The sequence below is a fragment of the Accipiter gentilis genome, chromosome 10, assembly GCF_929443795.1.
Source record: "Accipiter gentilis chromosome 10, bAccGen1.1, whole genome shotgun sequence".
Lineage (NCBI taxonomy): Eukaryota > Metazoa > Chordata > Aves > Accipitriformes > Accipitridae > Astur > Astur gentilis.
In genome coordinates this window covers 8,092,868-8,119,344 of record NC_064889.1, presented here as the reverse complement: position 1 = coordinate 8,119,344, position 26,477 = coordinate 8,092,868, and the positions used below count along the sequence as shown (strand labels likewise).

General features: G+C 37.6%; 2 protein-coding genes across 3 annotated transcripts in view; one reads left to right on the top strand and one right to left on the bottom strand.

Annotated features, from left to right (window-relative positions):
- Nucleotides 1–7,135, top strand: part of FAN1 (FANCD2 and FANCI associated nuclease 1) — a 47,511-nt gene extending 40,376 nt beyond the window's left edge. Inside the window, exon 15 of one of the 2 annotated variants that reach the window (XM_049813313.1) lies at nucleotides 4,569–7,135. The gene's annotated coding sequence lies outside the window, so the exon portion shown is untranslated. Of the gene's footprint in view, nucleotides 1–852; nucleotides 1,020–4,568 lie in introns of those variants that run through there. The other variant, XM_049813312.1, reaches the window with a different exon arrangement.
- Nucleotides 1–26,477, bottom strand: part of MTMR10 (myotubularin related protein 10) — a 41,773-nt gene that overhangs the window by 14,310 nt on the left and 986 nt on the right. Inside the window, exons 2-5 of the mRNA XM_049813329.1 lie at nucleotides 25,754–25,814; nucleotides 10,696–10,832; nucleotides 9,474–9,546; nucleotides 7,146–7,288 (exon numbers count right to left, since the gene is read on the bottom strand). Coding sequence (XP_049669286.1) covers nucleotides 7,146–7,288; nucleotides 9,474–9,546; nucleotides 10,696–10,832; nucleotides 25,754–25,814 — 414 coding nt within the window. The remainder of the gene's footprint in view (nucleotides 1–7,145; nucleotides 7,289–9,473; nucleotides 9,547–10,695; nucleotides 10,833–25,753; nucleotides 25,815–26,477) is intronic.

The following is a 26,477-nucleotide window of genomic DNA, read 5'->3' as shown; positions in this document are numbered from 1 at the left end:
GACATTTTATATTCAGCAACATGTTGACACAATTTATTCACTGTTTAGCAGTTTTGGATATTATTTTTGAAAAACATTCTGTGCATCCAAGAAATTGTTTTCTGTTAGTGAAGGAAAGTTTTCTTATTGTCATAGACATAAAAGAAAGATTTGCATGACACACAAGCAAAGGAATACTACTACTGGCAGCATTGTGCCACAGGAAAAAAAAACTTGAGAGCTCACTTACACCAGCTTCTGCACGGAGAAAGTTATTGTGCTTTTACTAGCTTGTATGCAACATATGTGGCATTATGGAACCTTCACCATATTTTTATTTACTTTGGCTTTTGATGGGGACATTCCTCACTATTTATAAAACCAGTAATGACTGTAGACTGACTTGAGTTGAAAGTGTTTTTTTCACAAACACTCCCCAACAAAAAAAATTCCTATTGAGTCTTAGAAGAACAGTTCCTTTAACTTTTCTCCCCACACTTTCAGTTCTACAATGAAACTGCAAAAGAAAACAGAGGACAGGACGTTCAGGGTGGGGGGGAAGGATCCCCCCAAAACCCAAGCAGTAAAAGTGGCACCAGGAAATAGTCTACCATAACTTTTCAAATGAACATTTATAAGCTCATTTCCAGGATTTGGTAAAGCTTTTAATAACTACCATGAAGTAGCTGGAAGCCATGCACATTTTATTAAATCTTGTGATTTCGGTGTGCAAGTCAAAGCTGAAAAAGCCAGCTAATCCATAATACCTGGCCTCTTCTACTACTTTTGCCTATCATTCTCAATGAAACAAAATGGAAATCTGTGTACATACACATTTTTACTTCTGTTTTTCTCTGTAATTTTTCACTACAGTAACTGATATTAACAGAGCAACTCCTCATCTTCATTTATGGGAGTGAAGGATAAAAGCCTTTTACTAGAGCTTATCTACTCTCAAGGCTTCAGGATGAACTGCAAGACATTAAAAAATTCCATTGTGCTGCCAAGTAACACAATAAAAATACAGTAAAACCTATTTTTAAAAGCAGCAGCTGAAATCTCTGTCATTTACTTGCCACATTTGAGAAAAAAATATGTGTGCGCTGTGTTAAGAGGGGTAAAATTGTGCCGGGGGAAATTCAGATCTGGTTCCCCCAAAACTATGAGAACGTAGCTGTGCTTTTGAACCCAGCAGCTGAAAAATGCTCCCAGGTGTTCCACAGTATAGACGTAACTTGCAATACCAGGTATTGCACAGGTAAAACAGTCCACCTGTAGATTATAATACAGGTTCAGTACCTCTATTTCTGTTATTAAAAAATGCATATATATATCCTGCTACTGTCTTCATTTTTACATTGTAGACAAATTTCACTCATACATAGACTAAACAAGTATTAGAGAGGTACTGATTTTCAGTTTACTCCTCATTAAATCTATATAGTAGTTTTATTGTCTGAAAGTTTCAAAAGACAAGCACATTCCACAGATCTCAGCAGATTATCACCCTAAGTAGAAAGCTCTTAAATTGGAAGACAAACATGTTTTACAGGAAATGTTCTCATATCAAACTGAAAAATGTTTGGTATTCTTGCCAATTTACAATTGTGTAAAGCTGAAGATATTTGGGCTCAGTCAAATAACAAGAGAATAGGCTGCTTGTTGGAAAGTTCATTTATTAAAAGGAGTGAACACAATGGCTGTAATTATTTCATGGTACAAAGGCCATTTCCCTATGTCAGTGTCCCCTGTCCAACCCCTGAGAAAAATAAATGATACTTTCAGGGCAAGCCCTCCACATCTTCAACAGGAATTTTACCAAAGAAAAGAGCTTCAAAATATTGCTAACGCTCTTAGAAAAAAGAGTTTTGAACAGTCGTATTTAATATGTGCTAAGTTAGCATAGTCCTGCATTTCACCTCCTTCCCCCTAAAGCCAGGCTACCTGTCTTATGAACTCACTGCAAGGATACTATTTTCCCTTGCTACTGCAATTCCTATTCTGAGTAGACACCTGTAGTAGAAAGTTATGCAACCAGGACCAGATCAAGTCCCACAGACAGAATTTGTTAATCATCCTAGGCAGGAAGTCTTCTAGGCAAAATAAGCTTCCAGGTAACAAGACTTTCAGCCCTAACTATTCTGCACGTTCTCCTGGCTGCTAAGCTACGAACTGTCCAACTGAGAACCGCTGGTGGGGGTTTTTTTTCTTTCCAGAAGAATTCCAATACCAGCTATACATAATACTTAATTTGGTTTGAGTACAAGTAATCTACACAAGAGGAAACAGTACAAGGATTTCAGAAGCTGAAATAACTTTTTACATATCAGAATCCTTGTTTGTACAAGAATGTGTCTGAATTCTAAGTACAGGTTGCCTAAGTCTTAAGAAAAATATTAATACACACTGCTATTTTTAAAAATTCCTTTAGATAAGTTTACTTCTAAAACAAAATTTTCTTCACCCCCTTCAATCCCACTCCAAAGACCATAAAGATAATATCCTCTCATGCATTCCCAGTGTCTTGAGGTATTACCAATTTAGTGATCTGTATAAACAATTAGAACAAAGTAATACAGAAGTTGGGGGGGGGGGTGGGGGTGGGGGAAGACATTACAAAGGGTCAGTATAATTTGTCCAAAACTCTCAGTTTCATATTATTCTTCATAACATTTAGGAAAAAATTGTTCCACTCCATCCCAAGCGTTGTGACGTGTGAGAAGGCTAGTTTTTATTCCAGAGGAAACAAGATTTGAGATAAATAATTTTCTTTCTGTTTTGATTAAGCATGTGTTTCTGAAACTGCTCTCATACTCATTTAAAAAAGCTTCCTGAAGGAAAAGAACTGAGGGGGTTCCAGAAGAAAAAGAGATAGAGAAAACTGAGATATATTTAAGAAACAGGAGATTAGAGGGTGTGCGCCATTCTGGTGCACTGCCAAGATTCACATGTGTGGTGAGGCAACACGCTATCATCTAACAGTTGTAAGATCTAAAGCCTCACCTTTTCATACATTTTAATTTCTTAGTCTAACGTCAAGTACTGTAGTGGCTAGAAATTAGCAGGAGTTTTAAGTTTGACTGTTTGTTCCGATTTTTGGAACAAAATCATTCCTTTTCCTTTAAGGAATGTGAAATGCTTCTTCTTTCGCACTAACTTAAGACTTCCCCAACTTGCTTACCCTTGCTTCCCCATCCTCCACTTCCTCCCACACCCATCTGGCTTTCCTTCCTTTGAGGACTCTATAGCTTTATTTTTGAGACAAAGCAGAATTAAACTGCTAAATAGTGATGACTGCAAGTTTCCATTCCCCTCTATTATTCCTTAACTTTTGTCTCCCAAATATCCATTAATAAAAATGAGGAAGAAAATAGTTACTTGACTGATGAATGTTCAGACAGTATTTTATTAGCATGTATTGGCTGCAACTAATGTTGAAGGTATTTTTCTAATAGAACTGATTTTTAAGCTTCTTAATAATTTACCCCAAAATAAACTAATTGACCTTGAAATTAAATGTGTTCTTCCGATTTAGTTCTGCTTAAAGGTAGAGAAAAACACCTCTGAAAGTTCTACCAATATTACCCATGCATCATGTCTATATGTAATCAAGTCAGTCTGATCGTCTGCATCTGAACCCTGACTCCTTTCAAACTTGGATCCTTCTTTTCACACCTAGTACCAAAAAGAGAGTCAAAATACTCTCTATTCTAGTAAGGCAGCTTAATTAGTAAGGGTTATTCTCCCTTATGCCCTGTTCAGCAAATATAGACACTTCCTTAGGAACAGATTACATTCTCTTTGCCAACACCAATTTATATAACCAAATGCTGTTGAGTATTTCCATTACATTCAAGGAACTACACATGAAACAAATTACTTAGCTGTATAAAGTTAGTATCTGTTCTCCTTGTGACTATTCCATATATTTAAAGCTCATTTTAAAATAGTAACTATCAAGTATATTGTTTTTATTTCTTTAACTGTTGCTCTAAACAGAACATTTGCTAGCATCTGGCAGCAAGTTAGACACATTTATACTCCCACAGTTTGAAGTGTATATTTTAGTAGGTAGGCATTTCATTTTGACCTTCCAGTGCTTTATTCGTAGGATGATACTCCTCTGTATTACCAGGATGACATTTAGTTAGAAATCTCCCTGCTCTGATTCGTACAGCTGACTGTATTTATGTAAAGTTTCCTAAAGGAAGCTATTTATGATTTATAAAGCACTAACATGCAGGTCTTGGCTTTACAGAACAGATTGTAATGGTAACTGTAACATCACCTTCCCTTCTGCTTATTTTAAAACAAGTAGAAAAAAACCCTTATTTTAAAAAACTTCAGTCATAAATACTTCAGGACATGATTTTAATTATAGTCTGTACAATTCACTGATTCCAATAGAAATTCTGCATTCTGCAATGTCTCAACAGTAGGCACCATAGAAAGCCTTCATAAAACATGTAAGCACCATTTATGCAGTTCATTTTTTTACTCAGGAGGTCTTCATATCTAGCTCCAAAATGAGCATAAGCAAATTTTTGAGAAAAAAATACAGCTGAGAATTATTTTAATATTTCTCACAGAGATGACTGGACATTAGGCCCCTAGGTCAGAAGAAGCTGGATAGGGTCCAGTGGGCTACCAAGATGACTATGGTCCTGAAATACACCTTCTGAAGGAACTGGGCTCATTTAGCTGTGCAATAACAAGACTGCAGGAAACCACTACCAGGAAGGTACTTACAGACTCAGTCTTGCCAGATGACATAATGGGCAGCAGCCAGAAACTTATCTTGGGACATTCAAACTGGACATCAGGAAAAACATGTAGCACTGGAACAGGTTACCCACAGAGGGAGAAGGCTCTCCATCCTTGGTGGTTTTCAAGATACAACTGGACAAATCCACAGCTAACCTGATTTAATCCTGGCAACTCTGGTGGACTACATGATCTCCACAGGCCCTTCCAATCCAGGACCTCTGACTCCACGGTCAGTTCTCTACTACAACGTTCTCTCAGTCAGAAGACAATGCTAGCACACTCAGCTGAAGAGAAGAGCAGGAATTCCCTCTCATCAGAACTCAGTTATGCTTTAAGTCTCGGTCCTCTCTACAAAAGTTATGCACCCACAATTCTTCCCAAGACAACAGCTACCAATGTTTTCATGCACAAATAACTGGATGTAAACATATATTAAAGAGGCCCTCCAGAACTATAAGGAGGCCTGACCGCCTTCCTTTGTTTTTAAACATCAGGACAACCTTGCTAGTATGTAGTACTTGAAGGGCAGGAACAGAAACCAGATAAAGTCTTTCAAGTGTGTGGTGCTAGCATGCCATTTAAATGCCAGAAAGAACAAAATAACTCCACACAATATGCTGCGTAAGACCATTCTAGTTGTTTTCACCAGCACCCCAAAATAATTTAAGCAAAATCCTGATAGAAGAACCCTGATCTAAGGACCTCATAGCATTAAATAAATGTCTAAAACCATCAGAATACTGTCATTATGGAAACATTAGGCTAACAGAACATTATCTCCCTTCAGTAAAAGTGTGCTTCTGTAATACGCCCACACAAAGCTGCAGTAACCTACTTGATGCATCAAAACTGCAATAGTAGCCACACAGCTGATACTACCATTTGTACAAGTTTTCATCCACTCCTCTAGTGAGCCCATTCTGATATTTGAAAATGGCAACTGTTACATCAGTACTATCTTTATAACAACACATATTCAGATCCTTCCGGACCTCTAGAACTAGCTGTTCTTCCTTTCAAAAGGAATCACATTAGACCGTGTAATTGTAAATGTATAAAGTAAGCACCTTCATAAAAAGGTTTCACTTTTTGCTCTTGCATAAGTAAATGCAGCACAAAAAGTGTTAATGAGATGCTGAGTTTACGCTCTCTTCCTCCCTCCTCCAGGCTAATCACTCTCCTTAGCTGTGACAGCCAATTAGAAACAGTTGCTATAAAGATATTGCAGTAGACAGGCTGCTCCAGGGAGATTTCAGAGAAGCTGTGAAAGGGGAATTGACTGCTGAAAGATTGCCAAATGTGAAAGGTTACAAATGGCAAAGGCAGCAGGCAGGGAGGATTCTAGAAAAGTAGCAAGGAAAGAACACTGCTTCATTACTGGGCTTCTGCCCAGGGATCTCTATGAGAGGGTAAAAGGTGAAGAAGTGATGAACTTGGTTCACCAGTTACCCAGTATGATAACTGCAAACAGACTTATGTCTGGGCAGATGGTTCTTACTGGACTTACAGGGTTAAGCTCAAACTTTATCCTACCGAGAAGGGGAATTCTTAAGCTCTGTGAGCAAACTGGGTAATTCCTTACGAAAGGATTGCTGTGCCACGCCTGGCTACAAAGTGGTGCCATGGAGGTCAGCGGAGCTGTAACTCGACCTATGGCACCGATTCAGAACAAGGAAGCCAGCGAGCTAATGTCATTACATAGAGTAACCATCTCCGATTAGCAGAAACTCACCTAGACCTTACCAGGTTAAATAACATTGTATGATTTTGTTGAGACTTATGACAACAAGTGTTAAAACTGGGGAAGGAATGAAATTTCTAGGAATGTACAGGTGGAAGTAATTCCTCTTGTCAAGAGGTACGCAAGTTTTTTCTAAGAAAATGTTGAGAAAGAACACATAGTTTTATGTAGATTAGACAAACTGGTCATTCCCAAGAGCTCGTTGGAGAACTTGCTGTGTGAAGCAAAGAAGTGTGTATATATAAGATAGTACACTTTACCTATGGGTAACCTAAGCTTATGACTTTCAGAAAATGTATCAGTTTCAAACATTTTCCACAAAAATGTAAACATCTGTTGTACAGCTGCAATGCAGTATTCCAATTCCAGTCTTTAAAAAGATTTGTTTAATAAATCAGTAATGTTTAAAAGTACAACAGATATGACAAGAAATGCAGGTTTATCTTGTATGAAAAGGAACAGTTAATACAACACATCAGATTTTTAATCTAATAATTTTGACTCTCAAAATCTGGATATTCTCCTGCAACAGAATGTGATTAATTTGCAATTCTACCCCCCTACTTCTCTCTCAAAACATAAACAAAATGTTCTTATTAGCACAGCTGTTGCTACATATAATGACTACAAGACAAGATTTCATAAGAAGATATAATACCTTTTTTGCACTTTCAGGACCCGCTTCATCAAAACGAAATCTGACAATACGGAAGTCTTTGCAATAAATTATTAATTCAGTTGGATTAAACTTAAGTTTTTGGTTGGGACCAAGGACCTTCTGCTTCCTCTTGGTGTCATTCACTGTAAAGAAAAGACAAAGTTATTAGACTGTGTTTTGTAAGTATACAACACAAGACTGGCTCAGATAGATACAGTGATGCTGCTACCAGCAGTTTTTCATTTAATAATGTATTTCAACAGTTCCATTGAGGTAGAAAACCTGTAGGTCCTCTTGTTAATCAACCTCCATTCAAACAACTAGCTGAATTACTGTCTCCTGTATGCCCAGATTATTTTTGACCATCAACAACTTCACAAACAAGGAATTAACATGCAGTATTCCCAAGAGCAATTTTTGCTCCCAGACAGTTAATTGTGTACGCTTCAATGCCCTTCTGATGCACAGTAATTGGCATATATGCTAATTTTTTTTTTTTTTTTTCACTTGGACATATACAAAAGCGCTGGAGTTAAGGCTAAGATTAACTCCTTATTTCTTACATAAAACTCCAGAATGTTAGTAAACTGCCAGCTGGTCTAGACCTGCATAGACAGGCTGTGTCTCTTGGCCTATGGAACTCCTTTTCAAACAGAGAAAGTTAAGTTGTAAAAAGTAAGCATCACAGAAGCCACAGAGACTTTACTTGTGGTAACTGGGAAAACTGGGGCACATGGGGCACATTGCTGTTGAGTGATTAATTGACATAGCTGCCTGGTTGCAGGTATCTTCTGGGTTAAACTTAATTACTTCCAGAGAACTCAAGACAAGTGTTTTAGGAAACCTCCAGCTGTTCACCTTCAATGTACCAAGCATCAAGCAACCCCTTCTGCAGTGTGGTGAAAACCTCCCTTAATTCCTGCTGGTAAAAGCTTACGCTTCACTATATTTTGGGTTCTCCTGCATAACAGGAGAACAAAGAATAATCTCCTCAAGTGTGTGGCAGGAAATACTGCCCCTTCCCTCTAAAGAGCTTCAAACCTCAATGGAAAAGCTAAACAGAAAGGGTTCCTAGAGAACTTGTACCATTCTTCTAATGAAACTGCAAACATTCATGCTATTTGACAGTTTGGGGAAACATGCACAAAAGAGTAATCTAGAATCTGTCAGCCCTCAAGTTTCAAAATAAAATCTATCCGTACTCCTCTACCATTTAGGAATAACACGTTTCATGTGAGAGGGGACAAAATTAATAGAACAATTATTCAAGGTTGGCTGGCTTCCCCCCCCTATTTAGCAGAGTTTATTGTATGAGCATTTGTACGTGACGTTAAATAAGACAACTGCAACACCCCATTTATAAACACCTCTCCGTACAGAGCTGTCATTAACAGATTTGCAATACTGCTACTGTTTTGTCACTTCTACCTGGTATTTTTGAAAAGGGGCAAAATACGTGGGCCAGTGCAAAACCATGTAATAGGTCAATAGCACCTTTTCATTTATAAAAAAAGCATTTCTTCATAATGTTCTTCCTCAGATATACATTTATCTTTTCACAGTGATTATAACCAGCTTCCAGAGTGGAAATGGATTACTGAATAACTTTGGGCACTGAAAACTTAAAAGTAATGATTTAAATTACCTAGTCAGAAAACCAAGTATTTAACAGCCCATGCTATAATCAAAGTTGGAAAATTATCATATTAAATTCTTCAATTACATGATGAAAAACATTCTTCTTAACAAACAGGTTAGCCTAAAGTATCTACCAAATAAAAACCTGGTTCTTCAAGATAAGTATTTTGTAAGTTATTTCTTCAGATTAAGATGTCTATTGTCATTTGTGGATTTTCAAGGACCACTAGCTATTAACTTGAAAAGAATTAGACAAGATTGAAAACTCAAGCATTTATGTTGTCAGATATCCCAGCTATGTCTAAGTTGTGTAGAGTGACATGCTTTTTGCATTCTAGTGTATTTAAATGAAAGACATTCAGATGCTTAATATTTAAAAAGCTGCTAACAAAATTTTGTACTGCTGTAACAGGTGTCTATCCTAGAACACCTGTTGATTCAGTATTGTAGTTAAATTTAAAACCAATATAAAGACCCAACTAAATAGGTCTCCCTGCACGGCACCTCAAGTTTTATTCAGCTTTTAAGGCTTTTATCCTAATTTTAAATAAACCAAATTCTTCGAGTCAGGGAAGCTTAATGACATAAAACCTTAAGCATCAACAATTCTGCACAACCTAACAAGCAGTTAACAGTTTTGAACTGAATAAGTTTAAAGCCTGTCATCACACTTAACTGTTTTGGACATACCTGTGACAATCTGCTCAATGCATGTTAGTGGGACATCATGTTCACCAAGGAGGAGATTTTTATAATGGAATTTCTGAAACACATGAACTCATAGCCATTAATTGCAGTTCTGCAGTTCACAACCAGATATACAGCACAACTTTGAAGAAACTATGATAAAAATCAGGCATGCCTAGACTTTTCTGACATGTACCACCCTTGCCTATTCACAGACAATTAGAGGTTGTGGAAACAGCTCTCGTGCTGGTGAATACACACCAGAAAGTTTAGAAACCCCAGTGGAGTATACAGAATAACTCCACCGCCTACACTGAATTTACTAGCCTCAAAAATTGCTGGTAGAAATTCCGTACAATTTGAAGTGTAAAAAAAACCAACTTATTTTTTATATATATATAAAAAATACAAAAAAAAAATCTCCAAACATTACTGTAACCATAGAAAGAAAAAAATTAATTCAGCTTTCAGAAATAAGTTTTTACAACTACTTCATGTCAAAAATTCATTTTTTTTGAAGTAGCTTTGGTAAAACTTACTAACCATTACTGAATTAAGCATCTACCTACTTTCAGAGCTTTACACGTGCCTAGTTAATGGAGTTTCTTTTAAAAGCCCAAAATGAAAGTGAAAACCCTACTGAAAATAACATACAGCTCACAACTTGGATTTCCAAACAGTACTGTATGCTGTGCTGTTCAAAAACCGACCAAGGTTTTGAATGTCATGTGCTCTGGTTTGACAAAGGCTTGGTTTCTTTCTCCCCTTTCCTTGTTGCTCCATCTACAAGGAAAACTCATTTCATGGTTACTGGGTCCTCTGTCAGTAATGCCAATAAAACTTGGATGCAGTAAAGGCTTTGCTGATCTAGTTTGCTTGTCTAGTCAAAGGAACATTTGCAATTACTTTCTTCAAGAAGAACATGTTTTTATATAATTCTTGCTTTGCCTTTTGTAAAGCCACTTCCCAATGAAGCTTCCACAAAAAAGAGGTAAATAGAGTTTGCTGTATTTCCATACTAAACTTGCTCTGTTTTGATATTCTCAGTGAAGGGATGGAATAGCAACACATTCAGAACAGAACAGTAGAACCTCATCATTTAGCCTGCTTTGTTTTAGAAGGCATCATATTTATATCAGACATGAGACAGATTCACTGTATTCTAATTAAATCCATTTTACCTATCCCATTTGTTGTCATGATGTAGCAATTGATAATAACAAACCTGTAGCGGCATTGGGTCATCCGTAATAAAGGAAATCTTGAAGTTAGTGCAAACCAATTTGCCCCACAGGTCATATTGACTTGTATCTGTTGCGATGCATTTTCTTACAAAATTTACTTCATTTACCACAATTTCACCTAAAACAGAAAAACGGCACAGGAAAAAGAAAAGCCTATATAAATCTTGTAGGTACAACAATTCTAAGTCTGTAGTACCAAGAAACCCTTAACTCTTTATGTGTGTCAAGTTATACACCTCTTCTGGGTAAGCCTGGAGATTAACTAAACAGCACTCAGAGGGGAAAAAGAAAACTATGGTTCCAAAATAGACAATATTGTGCAGTAGTTAAAAGAAAAAAAAGAAAAGAAAAAAACTAAAAACCAAAACAAAACACAAAAAAACCCACAAACCACACACCACTTTCCTTATACCCAGAGATCAAAATCTGCAATCCTTCATTATTAAAAATTCATTGGTTTGGACAACACTGTCCTTTAAACAAAGGCATAAATTCATGTACTTCAGCTAGTATTTATTTTAAAAACTGCAATTAGCTGGCTCTTGTTAAGTACGTTAGATAGTTTCATGAACTTCATGAATTCAGAATAATCAGTCCACATCTAGTTTTGCGTTTATAAAACAGGTTTTCATGTGATTTAATAAAAGAAAAACCAGAACACAAACACATTAAACACTCCTCACCATTTCAAAATTTCTACTGTGACCATCTAATGAAGGAGGCCAACCATTTCCTTTTGCAAAACAGAAGATCCAAATGAAGGAAAAAAAAAATAATTATGCCAATTCATCTGGAATAAGCTATGAAATAAAAAAGCATACAGGCAAATGAGACTGAGGACCATTTAAAAAGAGAAAGTAAATTGCTACACACAATGCTACTTTTTAGTTCCACAACAGAGGTTTCTGAAAGCTAAATAGTAATTTCATTCTTACTTCAGGAAATGAACTTGGTCATTTAGTCCCATATATGGCTTTTGCTTCTGTCATCACATCAGCCACCTCCTGCTGCTGCTGTCTACCACAGTGTGGGAGTGGAAGTGGGTTCAGAAAAAGTGTAATTTTATACTAGCTGTAGGTTTTTGTTTAAAAAAGACTAAAGACCAAAGATTACTAAAGCCTAATTTGCTCACAATAGTTTGGGCATATTTAGTCCCAGTTGCCCGAAATGTCATCTTAGAGCATCCTGTGCTTTGCAAGAAAACAGTCAGTTCTTTGGGTGACTATAATGGCAGTAATCAGTTATCTGTATGCCCAATGAGCAAGGATATAACTTTGAATAAATCTGCCTTCTGATGTAGAGAAGGTATTTTCCTCAGGTAGTTATCACTGCACCCAAGTAACCACATGTGGTGGGTTGACCCCGGCTGGGCACCAGGTGCCTACCAAAGCCACTCTATCCCTCCTCAGCTGGACAGGGGAGAGAAAATATAATGAAAGGCTTGTGGGTCAAGATAAGGACAGGGAGAGATCACTCAGCAATTACCATCACAGGCAAAACAGAGTCGACTTTGGGAAAATTAACTTAACTTATTACCAATCCAATCAGAGTAGGGTAATAAGAAATAAAACCAAGTCTTAAAACACCTTCCCCCCAGCCCTCCCTTCTTCACAGGCACAACTTCATTCCCAAATTCTCTACCTCGTCCCCCCTGAGCAGCACAGGGGGACAGGGAATGAGGGTTGCAGTCAGTTCATCAGACATTGTTGCTGCTGCTCCTTCCTCCTCAGGGGGAGGACGCCTCACACTCTTCCCTTGCTCCAGTGTGGGTCCCCTCCACAGGGTGCAGTCCTTCAGGCACAGACCGCTCCAGCGTGGGTCCCCCGCGGGTCCACAGGTCCTGCCAGGAGCCTGCTCCAGCACGGGCTTCCCACGGGGTCACAGTCTCCTTCGGGCATCCACCTGCTCCGGCGTGGGGTCCTCCACGGGCTGCAGGTGGATATCTGCTCCACCAGGGACCTCCCTGGGCTGCAGGGGAACAGCCTGCCTCACCAGGGTCTTCACCACAGGCCGCAGGGGAATCTCTGCTCCTGCGCCTGGAGCATCTCCTCCCCCTCCTTCTTCACTGGCCTTGGTGTCTGCAGGGTTGTTTCTCTTACATGTTCTCAATCCTCTCTCCAGCTGCAGTTTCTGTTGTGCAGCAACTTTTTCCCCTTCTTAAATACGTTATCCCAGAGGCGCTACCACTGCTGCTGATGGGCTTGGCCTTGGCCAGCGGTGGGTCCACCTTGGAGCTGGCTGGTATTGGCTCTGTTGGACATGGGGGAAGCTTCCAGCAGCTTCTCACAGAAGCCACCCCTGTAGCCACCCCCACTACCAAAACCTTGCCTCACAAACCAAATACACCACACATTCAAAGAACTGTCTGTCCTGGTTTCAGCTGGGATAGAATTAATTTTCCTTCTAGTAGCTGATATAGTATTATGTCTTGGATTCAGTCTGAGAAGAATGTTGATAACACACTGATGTTTTCAGCTGTGTCTAAGTAGTGTTTACACCAAGTCAAGGACTTTTCAGCTTCTCATGCCCAGCCAGCAAGAAGGTTGGAAGGGCACAAGAAGATGGGAGGGGACACAGCCAAGGCAGCTGACCCAAAGTGGCCAAAGGAATATTCCATACCATGTGATGTCATGCCCAGTATATAAACTGGGGGGAGATGGCCTGGGGGGGGGAGGTGGATTGCTGCTCCGGAACTAACTGGGCATCGGTCAGCAAGTGGTGAACAATTGTATCGTGCATCACTTGTTTTGTATGTTCCAACTCTTTTATTATTATTATTATTGTCATTTTATTATTGTTGTTATTATAATTTTCCTCCTCTCTGTCCTATTAAACTGCTCTGATCTCAACCCATGAGTTTTACTCTCTCCCCCACCCCACTAGGTGTGGGGGAAGTGAGTGAGCGGCTGCGTGGTGCTTAGTTGCTGGCTGGGGTGAAACCACAACACTGTCTTTAGCTTTCCAAACACTTGAGCAGAAATGCACCTTTTACTTGTCCTGAGACCCAGTCTCTGCACATGCTCCTCACCCTAAGCTATTTAGCTAAGCTGTCCTGCTAGCTCTCTTGCCCTCATTATCATTAGGCATCAGCCTGGAAGTCACCAAGAGCAGCAGCAGAGTCCCTGCTTTTAGTTCAGTTGTGATAAACAGCTACAAAAACTTCTGGGACTAATTCCGTAGCCTTGACCTGGCAGAATTATGTTGAGTATTCTGGGACCGTTTGAAGATGTAAGGGGACAAATTTCACTGACCTGTGGTTATCATATACGTGCATAATCTATGCCAGAAGTGGCAAGAGTTCTGAAAATGCTCTACAGACAGATGTGCTGGAGCTTTAAAGTCTCTTCTCAAACATTACTAAACTGTGGTTAAATAAGCTTTTGAATTCGGGGAAAAAAAACCCTCTGAATCTGACAGCTTCAGTACAAATTGTTAAAGCTCAACCAAGCCCTCAGCAACTGAAAACAATGTCTTATAATGGGATACATGCGAATGACAAGCCCTACTTCTGTTAAAACACTGTAATAAAAGTGTTTCAATACTTCTAGCAGTCTGGCCTGAAACTTCTTAATGCCCAGCATTTTTTCTAATAAGCTGTCTACTTAAATAACTGCAAAAGCCCAAACTGTATATTAAAGCAATTCCTTCTCACAGTTGGTGTTAATCTTCCAACTATTCAACATCGAGCTCTCAGTCACATCCTGCCTGTGAAGCTTCCCCTCTCCACAAAGTCAGTTGTTCTAAACCTAAATAGTTTTTATTCTTCCCCCTCCCAGTACCTCCAGTGTATCACTGCATTTCTAATAAAAAGGTATGGAGAGCCAAATACACCATGAAGTGCAACTTCCATAGGGTTGTTTTTTTTTTTTCCCATATAACATTCTCTTACCTGTTACCAAGTGTAGCATTTTTTAGTATTACACAGGAGACACTCTTGCTAAAAGCACAAATTACTATTACCAAACTATTTCAGTACTTCATGTCTCTGATGCTACAAAACAGTAGAGAAGGAAGAGATCCATGCAAACTTCTTCAATGTGAATCTACCACTGTTTAAAACATGCCTGCTACATCATTCTCTTTACCAAAGTCAGCTCTTTTTACTTCCCTTTGCCATTCCTCCTAATTGCGTGGCTACGATGCAACATGTTAATACTAATCCTATTTTAGTGCAACTTCATTTATTCTAATTTCATTCAACACAAATACTTTCAGGATTTTTTGGCCTAGCTTCTCCTTTGCACTCAAGTTTACAGCCCTAATACGAAACTGTCAGTTTTGAACCCGAGTATTATAATACAGCAAGACAGAGTGCATGCGTACAGATTTCAACCAAAGGGTTTAAACATTGACAATGAAGCATGAGAAAGTTTGCAATGCAAACTTAATAGATGTGGTTTTCAACAGCCTCTAGAAACTGAACTTTTTTTAAAATGCAAGTTTGGAATTTTATATTGACCAGGCTTTTATCCATCATTTGGATGTCTATAATGAGCAATATAAAAAGGTGCAAACCTTCCAAACTTAACTCAAATTTAGGAAAGCAGATAAACAACACAAGTAGTACGTGTTGGTCTTGCACAATGAACCCTTCTTATATTTGTAGTTGAGTAGGTGATTTTTCTATACAAGTGTCAACAACAGAGCTATTCAGAGATATTACACTGCACATTTTTACAATGTAGCTGCTGCTTTTTTCCAGTAAACAGTCACAAGCTGTTCCAGACACGGAACAGCAGTCAACACTTCCATGTGACTCGACCAGTCAAAGAATGATCTCAGGAGACAAGAGGAGTTTGTTTAAACTCTGTCAGGAAACCAGAAGAAAAATTACAGGTTGCTACCCTTCTATAAAAAGCCTACTCATGTTTAATAAAAATATTTCTACACTGAATATACGAATCACAAAAATAACAAGAGACTGAAGGATCTATCTAGCTAATACACCTTTCACTTAACACACAGCCTCAGAAACTATTAAACATCAGAAAAATTCTGCTAAATTTCCCAAAAGCACAAGCAATTTCAATGTTTCATATTTTGGATATTAAGAGAATTCATGGTATATATCTAATCCACCATAACGCATAACCCACTACAATCCAAATAATATTCAGAAAGCAGAGCATGCACACATGGGAACTGGAGACAACAGAGGCAAGACTAAAAATGCTGAATTCGGTGATCAGCAGAATGAGCCATCAATAAGTATCACAGCTGTCGTGCAACAGCACCAATTTTGTCTCCTCAGTCTGCAGTCATAGTGAGTGAGTCTGGTCTAGGCTTCAGGGCAATTTATTTCTGCAAAATTTGAAAACACAATCCCTAATCAGTAACATCCTAAAAGAAAAGATATTCTGCACCATTTTGCCTACTTTTGTCATTTGTGGTGCCATGCCCCACAGGATCAAGTTTAATTTTTTTATTTATCTTATGAAGGTAGTAATTTGTCACTTAGTATCAGGAACTCTGGATCTCATAATGTGCATACATGCAGATCACACAAAATATCTAACAAATTTTCTTAGCTTTTTTGTGTATTTTCTGTCAGTTTTATCACTGTTTGTTATCAATAACAGGGCAATCAGACAATAAGTAAATTTGATAGCTCTGAAAAACAAAGCAGAAACTGCTAGAATTAGCACTGCAATAGAACTTGTAATTGGAAACGTCTATATTTCCTCCAGAGACAAGGGTCTGGATTCTTTATAGCAGTAGGAGATGCATAACTAATCCTCTTTCACCTATATAGCCAGTTCTCATGTTTGCTATTTTAAGATTCTGTATTATCTTAGCTTAAAATTCAAGAAACATGCCAAACAAAGAGACCTCAAGTAATTTCCAGGTTTTCAGTTCCTCACTGAAGCAGCTGCCAAACCCTTCCATCCAAGAGTGTTTCTAGCACAGTTTTGCTGCCTATGAATACAGCAGAACAGCATATCTTAAAACCTTAGCTTTCAGGAATGAAGGTTGATTGAATAGCATCTAGAACCACAACCTTAGTAATGTACGAGGTGAAACAGACTGAGCAGTATTCAACAAGTCTAACAATATTGACCGAATACGAAAATGCTGCACAATGAAAGAAAGTAACTGAGCAGTTTACAAGGTGACATATTTATGCTGTATTGTATATACACACACATTGATACATACAGAGAGACAGAGCGCACACACACATGCATATGTATGTCTGTTAAAATGCTAACATATAGTAATTTCTAGCACATGAAGAACCTGATACTTGCTAGCAGCAATCTGGACTCAGACTTCATAAATGAATAATGCAAATCCTACACACTCAAGAAGTTTGCAGGTACCCTACATATTGCTAAGGAAACTTTTTCAATGCTGTAGTAGAAGCTTAAGAATAGATTTATTAGTATACATTGTCTTTAATGAGCATTGCAGTTCTAAATCAAAATCTGAGCATGTTTAGTGTACATTCAAGGTCTAAAAGACATAAGGACAACAGAGGGTATTAAGTACTTCACACAGTCATGTAATTCCTACCTTAATTCATAAAACCTAGTGCCTGAATACACTTAGGAAACTAAATCCCTCAACTAAATTCCTCATTTATAATGCTGATAGTGATTACACTCAATTAAGACAATAGAAAAACAGCTTGCTTATGTTAAAGATAGTCTAAAAAGTTCACAATAGAAAAGCTAAAGTTAATTCAACTAGCCATTTAACTATTAAAAATGCACATTAATTAGTTCACTTGTATTTAGAAAGATCAAAGTCTAAAACTGCTCCAAAATGTCTGGCAAATAATTAACCTCTGTAAATTTCCAAGCAAGAATTTCCAATAAAAACTTCATTAACAAGTAACTGAAATCTAGAACTTCACCCATTTAGCTGCCTTTTCTTAGCTGTTCTCTTGTAGAGAACACCAAAATTGTATGAGTTTATTAGTATGCGTCAAGCATTTAGATGTAAATGTCTCTAATGCACTTCTGAATGAATGTTCTGTTCAGTGTGCTCAGCCACTTCCAAACTTAAGAAAAAAGTATTTGTAAGCTCATGAAATAATTGCCTTTTATATCTTTTCTGATTTTTATGAGCTCTTACAATGTGTTCAAGGCTTTAAGGTATATGAAGACAAAAAAAAAAAGCTGCACACTATTGTGGATATCACCCATCTTGCCCCACCCCCCCCAACTATTTTCCAATACTTTCACAGTTAGTTAAAAGTTAGACTATGTTTAATTTTCTGGTCATCTGCAGAAAGCAAAAAAACCCAACCCAACAAAGTAAAAGTGTTGTTCCAAAAGGATAGCTCAATACTGTGATTATTGGGGAATGAAAAACAATTCAGATACATTCTACTTGCATTAATTTTTAAATAGGAGAACCTGGGATTTTTGTCAAAAAGCAACTCTAATCGCTGCTTGAAGAGTAGTGTGTTTTAAATGCACAGTACCAAAAGAGCTTGCTTTGCCAAACTGATTAGAAAAATTATTAAATATTATATATAAATATTGTACAATTTCTCTAGTGTGCTAACAAACAGAAAAAGAGCATAGCAAGAGCTTAGCTAAATTTTAGAAATGCTCAGTAAGGAAAAAATTAGTAAAAAAGTAAAGACCTCTTGGTAAAAGTCTTCAAAGAACAACTACTCTTTTCCCATGCACAATAACAAGATTAAAATCAGTATTTGTCCAATAATGGCTAATCTTTGTGAACCTTGCAAAAGAAACTGAACACAGGAGGGATCTGAAAAGATAATCGCTTTTCTGAACTAGGATGGGATGCTCCACAAAAGCTTCCCCCGCGCCCCAGAAACGCAGTGAAGGACACAAGAACATAAAGCAGGCAACCAACAGGAGTTCACGTGGCAAGAAGGGAACATCCATCATGAGCAAAGCTCTCATTACCAACTAGATCCAAACAAAGTATTGCAGCAGATTAAAAAGCTGATCATGCTTACAGAGTTGCTTTAATCTAGCAACTTGTATTACCCCTAAAACAGAAACAGTTCCATATTCAACATTCATTCCCACTTCAACCCTTGTGCTGGCACTGCATGGTTAGTCACATCAGAGAATTGATCCAGTTGAAAATAATTCTAACCATATATTTTTCTTCCTTTTTTGTCAGTCCTGATTTCATCTGAATTAGCTCTCTGATCTGGCTTGTTGTTTGGTTGCACAAAAAAGTGTCAGCACCAAGTAGCTATTAGGAACACACACTTGTGATGAGAAAAATGGAATAATAAATGGCTCCTCTTGGCATCAGTACATATTTTTAGGTGAAATTAAAATAACCCTATCACCACCACCACTCCCTCCCCAAAAAGTTTTAGCAACGATTCGGTCAGAGTTCTGTAACATGAACAGCAGACAAGCCAGTGAGGAGGGAGTGTTTTGTGTTTTGCATATTTTTAGTCTAGCTACATAAACTACAGATTCCCAAAGCCTGACTTTGCCTAAACAATATAATCAGTAACAATTTGAGAGGACTGTGGTTTTCAGCCAGTTATTTTAGAACCATGCCACCAATACAAGTTACAGATGCTGTTCTGAACTTGTAATGTATTATTGGGTCTAGCTTAAATCATTCAGGTTTGGCTTAATAAATAAATCAGTATAGAAACACAGGTTCCTTAGAAATAAGTTCGCTGAAGACTTACTTCACTGGAAGCAAATATAATTGCTAGGAGACAAAAATGCCAGTAATTTGGTCAGCTGACAATTCAGAATCTACACTAACATTTTATCCTCTTTCTGGACTTTAATGACTTGTGGCACTAAATATATGTGGGACAGAGTGGGCAGAAACCAGTTACTTTGGAACCATTTTACAGAATGCACATGCAGAAACATGAAAATATTCAATTTTAAAGCATGTTCGTCCTTCCACCTTTAAAGGATTTCCACACTGCCCTACAGCTAAGCTGTTGCAAATAGGAAACTATTTTTGTAGATATTTACAAATACTTGAAATTTATTACTAGTCAGAAACTTTAAGAAATGCCCTCTATGTATTCCTAACAAAGGCAGCAGAACAAACTGACTCTATCCAGTAAAATCCACTTGTAAGACTGTATCTGGAACTTAAGATTCTACATGCAGACTGCCTTGGTAGTATTTTTATCATGCCAATCCTTAAAAAAAGCAAAGCCAAGAACAAAACAAGCAGTTAACTGAACCAAAAGCATGTGAGTCAAACAAGCAAAAAAGCTATAACAGAAAAGAGTATTTACTATATACTTACTGTAAGTGATGCCTCATTTATTCTAAATATAAGCCAAATTCTTGGCTCATTTTTAAAACTCTTGCAGTAAGAAAGATTAGTTTGCAAAAACCTGCTGTTTCAGGTTTCAGATTTCAGATCTAGAGTTTGAAACTCTCATAATTTATTTAAATAAAAGTTTCAGTAATCTTCTTGGTGTAGACCAAAAAGAAAAAAAAAAAAAAAATCTGCTTTAGAAAAGCTTCAGTGGATTGTATTACTTTCCAAACTGCCATTCTGATTTTCTAATCTGGCCATTGTGAAATGTTGAAAATAATTTCATGCTCTCGTATGACACCAATTCCTGAAAACGAGTTGAAGTTACAAAGCTATTTCAGTTGCTTGTCTAATATCACACCCTAACTTTAAAAACAAACAAACAAACTTGTACAGCAATATTTCCATTTCAAATAAGAAACCTTATGCTGGGAAAAACCCTAACCCTGCGATATGTCGTCTTAATCAGCTGCACAATGAGTAAGAGAGCCTTGGCTAACACACCACAACACTGGAAACGAGAATCAACAACTGAATAGGCTTTGGAAACAATCAGAAACTGACTTCATACAAGTTCTATTCAGTTATTATCAGCACTGATAGGCTATTGCTACCCACCATCAACAGACTAATATCCTTAACAGATCAAGCAGTACCCACTAGAATTATCAACGGTTTGTTCCAGAAATACACATGGCAAAAGGCACTGACAGTAACAGCATTACTACCTGTACCAAGCTATTAAACAATCCCAGTTTCCCCTTTGAGGTGTTAAACCAAAATGATTCCTAATACACAAGAAAAGGCAGACCCGAGAAGTCTCTGGGGTTACACATCAACCTCACTAACTCGGTGCCTATTTTTTACCCTCCCCCCACCCCAGTCACAGTGCTGACATCGTGCACTCACACTGCAACACCATGACCTCTGTTCCCCAGCTCTGGGACACCACAAACCAAATGAAAATGCCAAGGAAGAGGTGCGGGGTTCAAGGCAGTTGGGAGTAAACATACCTGGGGTACTAATGCACAAGCATGCCTCACCAATAAAGCGTACTTTCCTTCTCCTATCGCAAGATGTGTTGCAGCTGCTCTGGAATACATGACTTCATGTACTAAGGATTTGCAGAAAGCAGGAAAAAAAAAAAATTGAAAAAGAGCTGAGAGCTAACTTGCGAGAGAATCGGACACTTCTAAAAAATTAAAACTTTCCATGATGCAGTCTTAAAAACCTCCCACAATTGAATTTCTACCATCAGTTGCCTATCTAAGGGCACATGTGTACAAAAAACCAAACGAAAACCAAAAAGCAGGTGGTAAAGCCAATTAGATTGGCATCATTAGATAAAAGCTGAATATATCCAGTGGCAAAAATCTTGAACACGACCTGTAACTCCACCTCAACTAGAACACAGCACAACTGGAAAGTGTTCAGAGGTAATCAAAAGGATGATTAAAGCTACGGGAAGCTTCCTTCTTATGACCGACTAAGACAACAAGCTAGAGGGAAGCAAAAGAGAGCGGACATAAGACACAAGTCTGAAAATCATGAATCACATGGAATGGGGGAATATGGCCTGATGTTTGCCGTGTCATACAAGAACTAGGATTTATCCAAACTAGATGGTGGTAAGTTCAGAACAAACAAATAAAGGTAATTTGTAACAGCACATAATTAAATTGCTGAACTTCTTACCAGATGAAGCTGTGGGTGATAGCAGTTTACATGGCTATAGAAAGCACTCTGATAAATTCATGTAAGGAAAATCCAGCAAGAGGAATTAAATATGATAGCACTGTCTCTATGATGCTCTGTAACTCCTCACTTGGATCTCCCCATTACATTACTCCAAGAGGAAAGTCCCCGTGCCACGCGTTGAATGAAACACAGAGGGCAGAACAAGCAGCTGGGAGTGCTGCTTGTCCTGTCTGTTCTTCCTACGTGCCTGCTGGTGGCCACCATCAGCATGAGGTGGCATCTGATGGGTGTCCAGCTGTACTTATGACCTGTTCATAAACCCACCACAGGTGTGATTGCACACAAATGACGGCACTGAAGTCCACTTCTACACTCTGACCATGAAACATGGTGCAGACACGAGAGACTAACTGCTCTGCAACAGCAGCTCACCACCAATATTCCTTTAACTTACCTTAACATGAGCAAGTCTTAAAGAAAAAAAAATACTATTCTAATTCAGTTTACTTCTATAATTTTACTGTATAAACTTTTAAAACCGAAGCCAACTAAGCCATTTCTAGCTGTTTTGTAAAAACTTACAGGTAACAACTACTAACTTAATCTATTCGCAAATTAGTATACTGAGCAACACTTTAATTACTGTAAGTGGGTATTAAGATTCAGAGGGAACAATCCTTTTCTCACACTTAATCAGATGTTCCATTAGTTACATAATCTCCTGCAGAACACCCTGTGTGAGCAGTGAGGACCTTTTGGCCTGATCTTGCCTAAACCACGCTGCGGCGCTGCTTACAGTACTGGTTCCTTATCCATCTATTTATTGCACCTCTCTGCACACTGCTTTGCCATTCAAATCATGAAAACACACACTGCATTACATTCCAGTTATGTTGCACAATGTTTTTTGAATGCTTAAGTTGATGTCTCAAAAATGCTACAGACATTGTTGTGGAAAATGGGCTACAACTGATTACCATAACAAAACACACCTTGAAGTTTAACAGCTTTAACTTCATTCTCCCCTAAAGTACACAAGCTAATGTCCTACTAGCCAGGCAAGGCACTTTAATAGACTCACTGGGAGACTACCTGCTATTTCTCTATTTTTCCTCTTTGACATGCTTATAAAACAAGCTATGCAAACAAACAAAGGGAAAAAAAGTGAAACTGTTACACAGGCCAACTCTTCAACTAACTCCGCAAAAACTCCTGATCAGAGAGCTACACTAAGCAGAATAGAACTGCAGAAAGAAAACATTTTTATAACTCCATCTTAAACCTCTACTGTGTTTTGGAATTAAATTATACCAAATTCTATAAAGTTATTTGATTTTCTCTACTGTAGTAGCAGCGTTGCCACTTACAATCAAGGTTTTTACTTGCTTTAAATGACGTTTGTTGCTTTTCCTAATACACCACCCTCCTCGGGGCACACAGTTCCATGAGAATATAGGCTTTTGTTCCAGAAAGCTGAAGAGATGCATCTCCAATCCTCTGGGCACCAGAGGAAACTTTAAAAACAAACTCTACAGGTTAAAATTTGATTCCAGTGCCAATTCAAATTTATTTATTTATGTTTTAAATAAAAACCTCCTCATCTTGTAACCTCACTCACTTTTTCCACGGCTGAAACTCCCTCTTCTAACCTCCACTGCCCAGAAATACAAGTCAGACAGGAGGGTATTTAGCTACTTTACAATTTCAATTTTTAATACGCTACTCCCTCAAAGTGACTATGTTTTAGGAAACAAAAGCTTAATACAACTATTTGCAGTTTTCAAAGATACTAAAACCAGTAACTGCTTGTGCTAATATAAGTTAATTCCAAAAGAACTCCTTGAAAACTCCACCAATTAAAGCAGCATAATAAACATTCAGCCCCTCAGGTTGAATTCTGCTCCTGAGAGCAAAAGCAATTTCACACAACTATTAAGGATAGGATATTAGGAATACCGTACTCAAATTGTACTTGCAAGGGAGTACAAGACAGCCTTAATATAATTAAATGAGTTGGAATTTGGCCAGAAACTAGGGTTATGACAAATCCAAAAGCCAGTCTATCCAACAGTACAACGTGTACTTGTTTATACACTTTTCTACTGCACCATTTGATGACGGAAACAAAAAAAATGTGTTCAGGCTGGTGCTTAACTTTAAACAGGAAGAGTTCCATTTAAGTCATTTAAAATAAATGACTTTACTCCCCACCCCCCACCCTCATACAGACTGATGCTCACAAAAATGAGAAGATTTTGTCTGAGCTACTCTGTGGCTGTACAGAGCAGTGAATTTTATTATGAAACAATTCAAAATAACACCTTAGAATGATACGGACGTGGAAATTTTAATTCTGTGGCAAGTCATACTCTTTCAATCGGTTTCTATATAACCTGGGGCAACTTACTACAAACGTCCCAAAAGCCATCAAATGCTGATTTTTAAAGAAAGTGCAGACAAGGGAAATGATGCAAACGTGGGATAAATGTAAGCCAGTTGAGAAAAACAAATCCAGTCAGCACCATTTTAAGCATACTTTGGAGTTTCACAAATGAAGAACGAACCACACTGCAAGAATTTACTGCACAGAAATTGTTTTCTATAACTGCTCATGCACGTGTCCCACAGTAAAGGCAAGATGTGTAACATTTTAAGAAAAGCAAACTCGTACTGCCTTGCATTTTCTGTGGAATGTCTCAGGGAAGAACACGCAGTCACTTCCTTCTGAGTCAAAGACCTTGGATGAGTATCAACTGCAACATAACCAATAAGATGCCAAGTGGTAAGCAGAAGTTTTTCAAGCATAAAAATATAACTGTATTTCAAACAGCAAGCAGTCTTAGCAATGTATTTTAAGGTATCCATGCCTCAAGCAAAATCTGTATTATTTTGTTTCATGAAGAGTGTCAGTCAGTTGTTATTTACTCTTTTAGTTGAACTTCTTCCACAATATTTCAGCCTCTTAAGCTTAAGGTACCTCACTGGATCGTATCACATATCAATTAGTACTGCTTAATTAACAACAGTCCCATATGAAGCAGTGACAGAAATAATTTTTTAAGAGTAACTTGTTTATTCTATTCATCACTTTGAAAGTTATTGTGGTTTATCAGCTTGGACAACATGATAGCAATAGCTTCCTACATTAGCGTGTGTGTGTGCGCGCACGCGCGTAAATTCCTACTTCTTAACATATAATCTGAATGCTAAGAAAAAAATGCAGTATACAATTGTTTTAAAATCAGAATTACCCTCAGAAATAGCAAGCCAAATTTATTACTGTGATGTACAGTTTGTAATGAAAGTAATCTTGAGAATACAAGATTGTTCCTCTGGTATCTGAAAAAAGCTTTTAGAAATCCTCGTTGATCAAAGTGTCATTTACCAAAGGTTATTTCTTATTTGAAATACAGAAGTCATGAATATCCTACATTTTCATAAATGCAAAATTATGAACAATAATAAAAACACTGCTTTTCTCATCCACACACTGAAAAGGTTATTCTGCATAGGTTTAAAGACACTTACTAATTCCAAAATTATGTAACAGCTGCATATTTAGTAACAGTAAATGAATAAAGATGGCATCAGAAGTTTTCCAGTACAAAAGTCAATCAAACCTACCTACTGGAAATTCTATTAACGTTTTCTTTTAAAATAAAGGAAAACTACCACACATGCTATGGTAGTGGGTTCTGCACCCAGGTAAAGGTCTGACTATCTAATAAAAATATAATTATTAGTAGTCTTCCAAAAGGTGTCATAAATGTTACAAAACTTACAATGGTTTCATTTCAAATACCCGCAATAAAACCAAGACGTTATTCTACATGCACTAAAGCATTACACACGCAAAATTGCTTATGTATTTATTTAGTGTTTCAGGCAGGTTAGAACAATTTTCTAAAGACACAAATTTCATTAGATTTTCCTACTTTGAAGTTATATTCCCTCGAGGGGCACGCTACGATTAAAATATACCAAAATCAAAAATCACAGTAAAATAGGAAAAACTATTTACATTTTACCAATTCTATTATAATAAACAAAAGGCTTAAATATATCCTTGTTGAGGTATCTGTCAAATTCCTGATTTATGCCTACCTGGCAAAAGTACTGGTTCCAGTTTTTTAATCCTTGGTTCTGACGCTATGTGGTCTTCAGCCTGAAACAAAAAAAATGAGAATTTACTTAAGAATCGGAACTTTAGTCAGACACAAGTCTGATCTATTTGGGCAAAGGAGAAAGTTCTTTTAACTTAAAAAGCTGATCTTAAAGAGCTAGGATCCAATCACAGCAACAGTTTTCTGTAAAGATATTAACATTTTTATGTATGTTTAGCTTTGTACTAGAATAATAATATACTGTTTAAAGAACTAATGTTTAACTAATTGTGTAACCTAGGCTATAACAAGTCACAGGACAAACAAAGAACAATTTGGCTTGACATTCCACAAAGGCTCAAGTCCTACAACAAGCTTTACACAGATACGGACACTCAAGTTTGGCGCAAAACTTTCTACCACCTTTTAACGGGCACGACTTTCCAACAGAGGAAAAACTTCCAAAAAACCAAGGCCTAGAACACGTACACGCCTACTTGCATTTTAATTCCAAACCTGAAAAATAAAAACACTTCTATAAAAAGACCAGAACTTTCAGTGAAATAACCTTAATGCCTATGGTTCTTACACTGACAGCGATATTGCCATTTCCCAAGACTAGGAATATCCAGAACTATGCTGCATCGACCTTTCGCTTTTACCAATAGATTGTGAAAAAGCGAAAATGAGTCAACGTGTCAAACGCGTTGCTAGACGGCGTCCCG